The sequence below is a fragment of the Rattus rattus genome, chromosome 15 (assembly GCF_011064425.1).
Source record: "Rattus rattus isolate New Zealand chromosome 15, Rrattus_CSIRO_v1, whole genome shotgun sequence".
In the NCBI taxonomy this organism is placed as follows: domain Eukaryota; kingdom Metazoa; phylum Chordata; class Mammalia; order Rodentia; family Muridae; genus Rattus; species Rattus rattus.
This window is the reverse complement of record NC_046168.1, coordinates 45,897,531-45,909,359: the sequence shown is the minus strand read 5'-3', so window position 1 is coordinate 45,909,359 and position 11,829 is coordinate 45,897,531. Positions and strand designations below refer to the sequence as shown.

The window sequence follows — 11,829 nt, the reverse complement described above, 5'->3', positions numbered from 1 at the left end:
GAGAAAGTAGGACTTTTTTTAATACCAAGGCTCAGGACGCAAAGCAGAGGCAGGCAGATCTTAGTGAGCTTGACGGTTTGGATAGTAAGTTCATGGCTGCAGAGTAAGTCCTTGTCTTAAAGTTAAAAAAAACCAACACAAAGATTAAGCACACAAGAAAAAGAAAATAGTACCACTGAAACTAATTCCATGATTGTGGTGTTCTGCCTTTTGCTAACAAAAGCACAGAATGGATATTAAATAATTGGCTCCGTGCTATAAAATCTCTGAAACATAATCTGGGGAATCAAGTCTGTTCCTGGATAGCACCGTAAGCTCGTTTATCCCAATGTGGCTATGGAGTGTAGACAGTCTGAGTCCAGTCAGTCTGCATTGTAGCTTAGTCAATTAAATGTTTATCTAATTTGGCTGGGATAATATGATTGTGTGATGTTTCAGTTAACAAATGCAACTTGGTACCTCATGTAAATCCATTTTCTTGGTCTTTCTACTGAGCAGTGGCTGAGCTAAAGTTCATTCCAATCTTGATTTTATTTACATGTTAGTAATTCATTAAGACAGAAATGCCCATGTAGCTTAAAGTATTTATTTTCCCTGCAGTTGTTCATCATTAATATCTTTGTTTTACTGAGAAATATGGACATGTTGAAAAAATTACCATAGGTAACTGAAGGGGTGTATGATATTTATGCATCTCTGTGATATTCCATACCTTAGTAACTTTCTAGCATAGACACTGTCCCACATTAAACATATGCTTTCATACTTTAAGGAAAGACATATTTTTATTACTGCATACATTTTCCTGTAAAAGTATGTTTATAGGTTCTGTATCCAAGAATATGAGTAAGACCCATAAGAGATCATATTTAAAACACACCTAGAAGAAAAACTACAAATATAATGTTGTATTTTAAAGATGATAAAAAAAAAAGACTAATACAGGCTGGAATTGCCTTTCAGCAGTGGATTCTCTCTAGGGAAGATCATGTTAAGTTCTAAGAGAGATAAGTATTTGGGACAAACAAAATGAATAAGAGCTTAATTTTCTCAGCTAAATGCACTTTTAAATGCTATAATGCTTCCCTGTTAGCTGGTCATGTGCATTGTGCTGTCTGCTACATCAGAGGTAAAGGTCATGGTGCAGTCAGTACATGACTGATGTTATCACTGTCCATGGAAATGCTGTTTCACTCCAGAGAACCAAATATATTGTCCAGATTCTCATAATAACAATGATTACTAGTAATGAAAATATGCAGAGCCATAGATAATCTTTGAAATATACACAGAAGTTTTCCATTTTAATTTCATGTTCTCGATTTTTTTTTCTAAACATGGTTACAAGCTAAAAAATCTACCTCTTAATCAAAGATCTGGTAGGTGGCAGTACCAATGGGTAGATCAATAAATTATTCACCTTTGTGTCAATCTGATGCATCCCCGCTATTTCTAATTTCCTTGTTAAAGGAAAAACTCAAGCTGAGATTGAAACATATTTTTCATTTAGCTACATAAGGATACTTGGTTTCACAGCATAACCTAGTTCAGCCTGCAAAGATTTTAATACATTGTTTACATACTGTTGTCACCACACATAAACCTGGTTTTGTTTTGCTTTTCTTTTATTTTGTTGCTGGCCTCAAAGGTGGTAAGTTGGTTCAGGTGTTTATATAAGTCAAAGGTCTCAAAGGACCTAAGCAACTGTTTAATTAAACAATTACTGAACGATTTTAGATGTGTGTAAGGCTTGTTTCGGCTGTGATTGCTCTCAAGTCTGTCCTTTTCTGTTGCGTTTGTTCTTTTATCCTGTGTTGGCAGGTTTGAATCGAATTCGGTCTTCTTGATGGCATAATACATTATTCTTCCATGGCAGAGACTATCAAATTCAGATGATATTAGGGTAAAACAACTCTAAAGTAAGATTACACACTTTACAGTGATTTAAATTCACAAATGATAGTAAGACGCGGCTGCTATACCTTTTACAGGCGTCCCGGCGATGCTGAGCATGGCACCTGCATGCTACAATTTTCAGTGACTGTGGTATAGGGCTGACGGATCCTGAAGTTCTTTTATAGTCTGTAATACGCTGCATGTTATGTGAAGCAGAATGCGTTTGTCTCTGACGCTCTCTTAATCACTACAATACCCTCCTACCCACGGGGAACCTTTGCCCTCAACTAAACTTATGCTGTGAGATTTATTTGGGCTCACCCGACCCCCCTTTTCTATTGAGTTGATTGGACATGCATAGTATCTTCACTGCTTAGGCCTTCCATCCTAAATAACCATCCAAGAGCCAATAAAAGGGTCTTCAAAGGCTCTTACCTAAGAAGACACGAATCATAAGGCAGGAGCAGGACGACTGAAATATTCAAAAGGAGAAGAGATAGGTGTGCTGACTTCTGTGGGGCACAAGACAGGAACGTGCTATGCTCTATTGAACTACATAAGCTGATTTGGATTTTTTTTTTTTCACCAGCCTACCAGAAAGGCATACTATGCAAGTCAGAGCAAAATCTTGTAACGGTGCTTTTAAAAATCATGTTAAGTCCATCTGTAAAAGCTGCCCTGCCTTTGTTCAACGTCGATATGGAATACCCATCCCAAGGGTTTGCACAAAGGCTGCGCAGCTGATAATAACCACGATAACCCACCAGAGCATACATATATCGTCTTGGCAGAGTTATATGTTAGAGGGATAACGAGCTAAAAACACATCCATGACTGCAGTAAATTGCGAGGCGAACGAAGATTGAAAGATAAGCTTGTTGCATTTTTATAGGAGCCCGCGCTGTTTTAGCTGGGGTGAAGGGGAAAAAAAAAATTCCTCAAGCCTCACCTTTGTCCCTGGATACTCCCCCACACTGAGGAGGCTTGTTCGCAGCCTGAGGCCGGCAGGCTCCAGCGCCCGTAGGTGGCGCCCCTCGTCCGTGATTGTGCATCTCCGCTCTCCAGGCGCAGCTCGGAACCCCGTGTGTCTCCCCGGGTCTTTAGAGCCCAGAGACTGCGTTTTAATAAATACGAGTGGTGCCAACGCGCTCCACCAGCCCCGGGGTTCAGAGCAGCAGACGCATAAACTCAGGCAGGAAGAGCCTCTTTAATCTCTGCCAAAAGCTGACATTTCACTAACGGGAGATTTTGGAATCGCAGTTCTAAAACCATTAAATTACCGAGGCTTTTCCTCTCTTAAAAAATACTTTTCCTTTTTTTTTTTTTTTTTAAAGTACCCTCTCCCCCTTTAAAATTATGAATGCGGCCACTCTGTTCAAGATCAAGACTTGGAGGGAATTTGGAAAAGAAAAAGAATCTGGAAGAAACACGGCTGGTGCTTCCGAGGGCGCATAGTTTTAAGACGGTACCTAAGAGGACTGCGCTAGATGTTTAGGTGAGAGACGGACTCCTGGGCTTGGCAAGTTGGTAGGGGGAAGTCGCAGGGGGAATCCACGGGGCTGTGGACTCTAGGACAGAGGGAGCTAGGAGTCTATAGTTGGCAGCTCCGAGCTATGCCTTCTGGAGTCTGGAGCAGAGGCGGGGACCCAGGGATCCTTTTAGCGATGTTCAGGATAGGTGCATTGGCTAGTGGACTATTCCGGACCCGGAGGAGTCAAGCTGCGCGCCTTAGTGCGGCTCCTAGCCTCGCTGCGGCTCTAAGCCGAGCGGGAAGCAAGTAGGTTCCAGGCACCGCCGTTCGCGGAGCAGAGCTCGGTGTGGGGCGCCCTGGGCTCCTGGGGCCGGGGCGTGGTGTGCTTGCGGAGCAGGAGCGGACCGAGAGGAGAGGAGGCAGGGCGGGGCGGAGCAGTTATTGGCCAGGCGCTGGAAGAAGGGTCGTGCTCCGAAGTGTCCTCCTCCCGCTAGCTCCCGCCTGCCTCATTTTCTCTAAGCAGAACAACTTCTCCAACATCGGTACCCTCCCGTCATGGACGTTCCAGGTAATACACTCAACCCCTGAGCTCCGGGATATGCTTGCTAATTAATTGCCTTTTGTAATGCTTCACCCGGACCTTGGTAATGTGGAGTGTTGGGAGTTGAAGAGGAGGGAGAATGGCTCTATGTGGTCCCGTGTGTGTGTGTGTGTGTGTGTGTGTGTGTGTGTGTGTGTGTGTGTGTGTGTGTGTGTGTGTGTGGTGTAGGGGGGGGCGTTTGTTATCCTCCGTGTGAGGGCGGTAGACAGGATATTTTTCGAAACTCAACTTCTCTCTTCTTAGAAAGAACAGTGGAAGAGTTTAGAGAGTGTGGGCGACAAGGGGCGGGTTCTTTCTGTTTGTGTCCCTGGGTTGGGTGTTAGAATGGCCTCTCTGGTTTAGCTGAAGAAGAGGGGACAGGGTAAAAGTGCAAACCCGCGTAAGTTAGCAGAAAGCCACAGAGGAGGGGAATCGGGGTCCAGAAACAAGAGCCTGCAAATGAGAAAATCCGGCGATCCGGGTGTTGGAATCTGCTCTGCGTCTTTGCCAGAGAGAGAGAGCACTCCAGCAGGCTCTTCTAGGGGGCTCACCAGTGGCTGCAGGGACGTTGGAAGTGGGTGTTAGAATTTCGCTCCTCGCCCACCCCTATCCCGCCTTTCCGTTTCTGTCCTTTCCTTTTCATTCGTAATCTCATTTACCCTAGAAGCTTTCTGGGGTTTGTTCTTGGGGGTGAGGGAGTGGGGGAGGCAGAATATTTTTATTTGAAATGAGCTGCTTAAAAATTACTTCCTGGATAGAAAAACAGGATAAAGGGGAAGGCAAGGAAAGGAGGGCTTCTTCCTGTGACTATCCAGAAAACAGCTGAAACGAAGCTGATTAAGCATCTTTGTTTGTTTGTTTCCTTGACTGCCTTTAATTTCTCTAGATGTCTTGGGCTGAGTAGGCAGGGGACAGTAATGACGCCCTCTTAGAGGCCCCCAATCCTGTTTACAACGTCCTACAGAATTGCAGCCCAGAGCCCTGGGCTTCGGGATTGTTCAGGCATCTGTTGGAATATGCTGACCAGTGCTCCAGAGCTTTCTCCGGAACCATTATATTTCTTCTGGAATGAGGATAGCTTTCGGGAGCCAAGTGGATGGTCATCTGGAAGTGACTGGAGAGTACTAGGCACTTGTCCCCTTTCTACCTGCCTGCCTAAGTGTTGGGTTCTTTGCCCTGACAGGTCTGCAGGTGCCTTCCTTCTGAGAATCATTTGGCCTTGACCATCTAAGGCGAGAGCACCTACCCCAGAGAAAGCTACTACTCTAGCCCTGCATATTCCTGTGCGCACCCAGCCAGCCAGCCCTCCGGCTTCTGCAGGCCTTGACCTATACAGGGCGCCCCCCAGCCCAGATGCCCGCTCCTGGCCGGGGCCCCAGAGGGCCGCTGCTGAGCATGCCCGGGCGCCGGGGGGCGCTGCGTGAGCCGGCCGACTTTGGCTCCAGCCTGGGGGCGGTGCTGGCCCTGCTGTTGCTGCTGCTGCCCGCCTGCTGCCCGGTAAAGGCTCAGAACGACACGGAGCCCATCGTGCTAGAGGGCAAGTGCCTGGTAGTGTGCGATTCCAGCCCATCGGGGGATGGCGCCGTCACTTCTTCCCTGGGCATATCTGTGCGCTCAGGCAGTGCCAAGGTGGCCTTCTCCGCTACTCGGAGCACCAACCACGAGCCGTCAGAGATGAGCAACCGTACCATGACCATCTACTTCGACCAGGTCAGCCGCTAAACGGCCCACCCGCCGATAAGTAGAAGACTCGCCAGTGTATCTGGCTGGCAAGGGCTCCCTACATATCCAGTATGAGCGCCAGGCTGGTTTTCCCACCTCTGCCTTGCCCTTACGTTGTTCTTTTTACTACTATGCTTTCCTGGAGATCCCCTTGAACACATTGTAGAGTTTGGGTTTTAAATACCAGCTCTCCTGGTACAGATTACTGTTTGCCCTGTAAGGCTCTCTGAGCTTTCTATGGGTCTGGTAAAGCTGAAATATGAAATACATTCCCCTGAAAGAAACCTAGTGCGCTTTCCCTTTTGCTGAGGGCAAGGCAGTGTGTGATGAACAATCTTCAGACACCAGGGGGAGAGGGCTTCTTCTTAAAGATGTTACATTTAACAGAGTTCTTCATTCAAAAGGTGTCCGACAAAGGACTAGTCCTCCTGCTTATAGTTGGGATCCAGTGACATGAAGGTTAAAATAAGTGGGGAATTGTGTGTAAGGGAGCATATATACCAAGATAAAGTGGCCATATATCTGCTGTGGGCAGTAAATGAAACCTACTGCAGGGTGTCCATACGATACGTCCAAATATAAATGCACAGTGTGACTCTGAAAACTTAACAAGACAAAGGACCATGATTTAAATGACTTTAAGCCATTTAATCTCTGGCCTAGGAGCCAAGCAGTCAAGAATTAGGGAGATGGCTATGCAAATGTTTCTCTGGGTGGTGACCTTTCCTAGTGCACTACCCTTGTGGTTCCTATTAGTCTTCAGAAATTGAAAAGGTTGGCAGTGGCTTTCATACTTTCTCCAATCAGCTAAGGCTCCTGCAAAGGGGCTTTGTGTACAATGGAGCCCTGAAACATCACCAGACATAGGTGGAGGGTCCCTCCACTGTCTTTCAGTCTGTGCAGGATTCAGCTTCTAAACCCGTTTACAGCCAATGCATAAAATCGATCTCTTTTTAGGCTGTTATATTCATTTTAAACTCGTGCATTCATTTGAAGGTTTAGGGAAATTGTTCTAATACAAAACATTTAATTTCATTATTTCCAAATAAGACAGTATAAAAAATGCATATGTAGTTCTTATTCCTCTTTACCCAGTGCTATCCCACTGTTCTTATTTTTCAATATGGTTTCCTACACATATTCTTCACAGCCTTTTTTAGATCTAGTGATTTGTGGCATTGTCAGGAAAGTTTGGATACAGGGTCAGTAGTAATATGAGTTTTATTTTATATATGAATTAACTTTTTCTGGTTCTTGTCAGAGTGTCAGTGAGGGAGACCCTCTGCTCAGGGCCTTGCTGGGTGTCTTTTCATCTGCTATAAAGCCTTGAATAAACCTATTTCCAGAATTAAAAATCCATATTTTGAGGAGACAAAATGGAGAGAGGAAACGGAGGAGTCAAAGCTGCGAAGGGGCATGCAAGGGGATGTTGCTTCATCCTTCAGTGAGGCACCTCAGGGAGCAGTGGACACAGACATCAGAGTGCTTTGTCCTCAAAGGTGGAGCAGAGTGTGCATGGTAGCCTCCTGCTCTGGAGGGCTCTGAAGTGATGCCCACTGCATGGTGAAGCTGCAGAGCGTTCTCCAAGCCACACCAGCAGGCAGCTGTTACTGACAGCAGTCCACTTAGCTCTGGGAGTCTGTAGTTCATCTATACAGCTGTGTAAAAGTAACAGCCCAGCGCTCTGGAGCTGAAGTTTATTTTCTGATCAGGTAAAAGACAGTCCAGAGTTTTAGTGTAGCATGCTGCTTATTTTGTAAGCGTAAAACGCCAACAGCTCATTTTATTACTTTTTAACAGAGTTGGAATTCTTGCAGGAGGAGAGATGGAAACAGGATGCAGACACAGTAGAGAGATTGTATTTAGAACAGAGGGGAGTGAGATGGGGAGCTTGATTCTTCACATGCCTGTGAATATGTCTCTTTATTTGAGGAAGACCACCTGTAGGGCCACACAATCCTCTGCTGGAAGCTAATTGTGTTATTTTTCTTTCTGGCTGTGGGGATTCCCTTTCTTTGGCTGTCCAAGCCACCAGTTCAGTGGTCTTTGTCTGTTCAAATTTTCTTAAATGACCCCCTCATTCAGACAACAAAGCAAGCACTGCTTAGCGGGGGAGGGGGGGATGAATTTTAACAGAGCGGCAGCCAGTGCTCCCTAACGAAATTCATCACTGAATACTAACTACGAGGCACCTACCCTGCATTACCAGAGACAGGGCCCACTGGCTGGGGAAGCCTTAGAGCAGCCATTCTCTTCTGGAGCAGAGGGAGCCTAAGCCACACCTTACCCCTACTCAGGTGAAATCATGGAAGGGACTGGTCTGCTGCTCCATTATCTTTTCTCTCTCTGTTCCCTATGAAGTTTTGTGCATTAAACAGAGCATCAGGCTGAACGCCTTAGGAGGCACCATCCCCAAATAACATCAACAAGAAAAACAGGATGGATTTAAGAGTTGTTTCTTGACTTTACTGTCTCCTAGCACTTTCTTTATACCCTGCATAATATACAAAAAAAAATATGCATCTACTATTTGAATATATAGTTAAAATATATTTCCAAAGTTCTTATTAATTAGAAGTCAGGGGGATACCTTTTGGAGACCTTTATTCTATTGAATGTAATTATTTTTTTAAACTTTGATTAAACCCTGTATTGTTTGGGCAAAGCGGTTGAATTGGTGATACCTATCCTCAGTACCAATAAATCAGCCCCGTTGGCAGTCATGAGAACTGAGAGTATGGAGAAAATACAAAGCTGAGAAAGGCCATGCCATGTGGGTACCTCAGTATGCTGTTCCCTCTTCTTTTTCAGGTCTTAGTAAACATTGGCAACCACTTTGACCTTGCCTCGAGTATATTTGTAGCACCAAGGAAAGGAATTTATAGCTTCAGCTTCCACGTGGTCAAAGTGTACAACAGACAAACCATCCAGGTGGGTAGGTTTGAAAGCTGAGAATGTTTGTTTAGGGGGAGAAGAGAACCTGATGTGGGGCTGAGGTGGTCTCTGATCTACTGAGTCTTCCTCTCTGCCTTACAGGTCAGTTTAATGCAGAACGGCTACCCGGTGATCTCTGCCTTTGCTGGAGACCAGGATGTTACCAGGGAAGCAGCCAGCAATGGTGTTCTGCTTCTCATGGAAAGAGAAGACAAAGTTCATCTCAAACTGGAGAGAGGCAACCTCATGGGAGGCTGGAAATACTCCACATTCTCGGGCTTCTTGGTTTTTCCTCTATAAGACACAGAGCCACCAGGATGGTGGGAAGGTTTTGATCAGGACCCAGGGATCTGCCCCCTGTAACACCTTGAACTTGTCTGACTAGGATGGCTTGGGCCCACTCCCATCAGATTATTGCCGTAGAAGAATGACTTTCTTCTCAAGCTCCAGTATTTTCTTTGACGATTGACAATTCCTCGGGAACCTGGCCGCTAATTAGTTTTAGACGACAAGGTCTTAAGGAGAAATGAAATTATCGATTTGAGCAATTTGTACCTGTGATTGTAAAGTCAATATCGGATTTTATTGTTGGAACCATTGACTTAACCTCTCTTGTTTGTACATTGTATCTTGTCCTGATGACACAGATGCTGCTGACCCTCAGATGGATTGCACGCTTCAGTCAGGGCTTCAGGAGCCCAGCAGAGAACCACCTACCAGACAGTCTTTGACCTGTGTTCTGTGTGTGTGTGTAGCCTTAAGACAAAGAATGGCTTCGTTTTCATCCTGTAGCTTTCCCCTAGGGTTTTGGGGATATTGGGAGGGAGCTGGGCATTGGGAACTTGTCGAAAAGTGCTTTATCCTGAGAAGCAAAATTTGCACGATTGGACTGCAGTTTTTGTTTGGTGCCGTCCGTCCGTGATTTTCTTTTTTTCCTCTGGAAGCTTCCCTTCCCTTCCTCAGGTTTCACTCCTCAAACCTACTTAGTTTTCATGCTGGGGTCTCAGAGAGGGGAGAAAAAAGAACAACAATAACAACAAACAAAACAGAACAAAATTTAAGTTCAGTCCTTGTATGAGATCAGAGGAAACAGAACAAAATCTGCACACTTTGTTTTGGATAAAGGAAACCGAGAACGGAAAAAAGTCTTTATTTCAAAGTAAGGACAGCAAATAGACCATTCTGCATATTCTTCCCTGGAGTCTCTCTCAATGCATCTTCAAAATTGCAATGTGGATTTTATTTTATTTTTTTTTTAGATTATACTCTGGGATCCCTTAGTAACCTGGCTTTGCTCATTGCTCATGAATCCTTTAACAATGGCGGAGCTGACGTGGCCTAATCCCCTTTGCTTTTCCTCTGGATATGTCTCAGTAGTGAGTTAGAGCTGCCTCCGAGTGGCCACACAATTACAAGGGATGCTTCAAAGAAACAGGACCAGTGCCTCTTCCTGGAGATCTTCCTTTGATCTGTCAAGGAGAGGGTTGTGTTGACTGACTGATGCTCTGTGGATGAACATCTGGCCAGAAGCCACCTGGACTGGAAATCTCAGCAGTGAAAGGTACTGGCTGCTGTGCCCCAAGGGTGGCTTTCCAAACCCTGCTTCTTTTGGCATCTTGAGCTACAACACTATTAAGTTGCAACTGAGAGACCTGGTGCGGTATTTGTGTGCCAAGGAAATGTCACTAATCCCAAAGCAATCAAAGATGTGACCTCAAACTGGATGTTAATTTGTCCTTTGTGTAACAATGTAACCAAAATATTGATGATAAAACTCATAATTTAAGATTCAGAATAAATGGATTTGACGTCTGTCTCGTTCTGGTCCCTCCTCATCGTCTCTCAAGATGATGGGGACGTATAGGTTAAGTACCAAGGAGCTGGAGAGGTTAAATTTACGTTGTGATTCTTTATAAAAGACACACACAAATACTGATGCAGGTAGAGGTCTCTGGGGCTGTATTGCTTATTTAGATACATTCTTATGTGTGTATTTTTCAAAGAGGAATACATCGGAGGAGAGAGAAACAGACAAAACTAGGGTTTATGAGGTGGGTCATTTGCTTTTACTCACACACTGTCTTAGACATGGCACAGGTATTATGCCCACAGTTCAGAAAGTCACTAGTACTAACGAAGACTCCAACCCTTGAGAAGGCTCGTGCGTTTCTAACTTGTGCTTGGGGAAGGGATGAACTTTGTGTTTACAAGGCAAGTGTAGGAGAACTGCATTATTTCAGGTGGATTAAAGGCCTCGGCTTTTCTGTCCTCATTAGTAAGAAAACAGGATGGGACGCTTAATTCTGATTAAAATGATGTCGTCTTGCGAGGAGGGAAAGTCAACCAAAATAGCATTTGGGGTTACTCTGCCTCTTATTTGGAGACATATTTCTAAGTGTGAACTGTTGTTCATTAATGTTGGGAACATAAACAGGAGGCAGATGTGTGTCCCTTGTGTTTTCTGATTCTTAGATATTTTAATTCTCTTCCCCTCATTTCCTTAACTTCATGCTCAATTTCCAATATGTGAAAAAAACCTCATTTAAAGATAATACTACACTGCAGAGATCAGGAGATTTAAGAGCCATTGTTATTAATATTTGCACCCTTTAATAATATATAATGCACATATTTCATTGTATTTATATCTTTATTGTGTACAGATTGCCACTGGGTAATACTGCCTCATAAATAAGTTATTAAATTGACCAATCTAAATGTATTTTGGGAGTTTATTCTCTATTAGAAAATCAGCTTCCTCCTGATGGTTGTTTGCTTAGCCTCCTTTCTTCTCTGTCAAAGTGAATGCCAGAAAGTACATTAGTACACGGCCGTCCTAGTAATGCTCTGAGGTTGCCCAACATCTATTGCAGCATCTATACCCCTATAGAAATTATGTAAATTTATTACTTGCTTGTGAGATAAAACTAAGCTAAATCAAATTATATCGAATATCAAAAGAGTTATAAAATACATCAAGTAAAACAAGACCTTTGCTGCAAATTTTTTTGCTTGTGATATCCTTGAGAAATAGGAAACTCCTTGATAGCCCAGAAGGAACATGTATATCAGATAAAAAAAATAAGATGTGCTTTTTGTTTCTTTGTTTTTGGGTTAAGAAGAACAGTCTAACATTTTTAAACTGAGCTCAACATGCCTGGCTGGTAGAATCAGTGTTCATGTATGAAGAATCAGTCAATATAAGACTTGATATGGTCAGTCTATC

At 44.0% G+C, this 11,829-nt stretch overlaps 1 protein-coding gene across 3 annotated transcripts; it reads left to right on the top strand.

Moving 5' to 3' along the window:
• The first annotated feature begins 3,018 nt into the window (after positions 1–3,018).
• Positions 3,019–11,325, top strand: Cbln2 (cerebellin 2 precursor). Of its 3 annotated transcripts, none has more exons than XM_032885869.1 (5): positions 3,019–3,391; positions 3,891–3,935; positions 5,131–5,657; positions 8,481–8,600; positions 8,706–11,325. In XM_032885869.1, the coding sequence occupies exons 3-5, from the start codon at positions 5,301–5,303 to the stop codon at positions 8,901–8,903; spliced, it is 675 nt and encodes a 224-aa protein (XP_032741760.1). In that variant the 5' UTR covers positions 3,019–3,391; positions 3,891–3,935; positions 5,131–5,300; the 3' UTR covers positions 8,904–11,325. The 3 variants fall into 3 exon arrangements, with proteins under 3 accessions (XP_032741760.1, XP_032741761.1, XP_032741759.1); XM_032885870.1 differs by having other exon boundaries at positions 3,862–3,935; XM_032885868.1 differs by lacking the exon at positions 3,891–3,935.
• The last annotated feature ends 504 nt before the right edge of the window (positions 11,326–11,829 follow it).

Excerpts from the sequence above, each read along its gene's own strand:
- Cbln2 (XM_032885868.1), top strand. The coding sequence starts at position 5,301 with ATGCCCGCTCCTGGCCGGGGCCCCAGAGGGCCGCTGCTGAGCATGCCC. Across the intron at positions 5,658-8,480 it reads TGACCATCTACTTCGACCAG|GTCTTAGTAAACATTGGCAA; the intron begins GTCAGCCGCTAA and ends CTTCTTTTTCAG. Across the intron at positions 8,601-8,705 it reads ACAACAGACAAACCATCCAG|GTCAGTTTAATGCAGAACGG; the intron begins GTGGGTAGGTTT and ends TCTGCCTTACAG.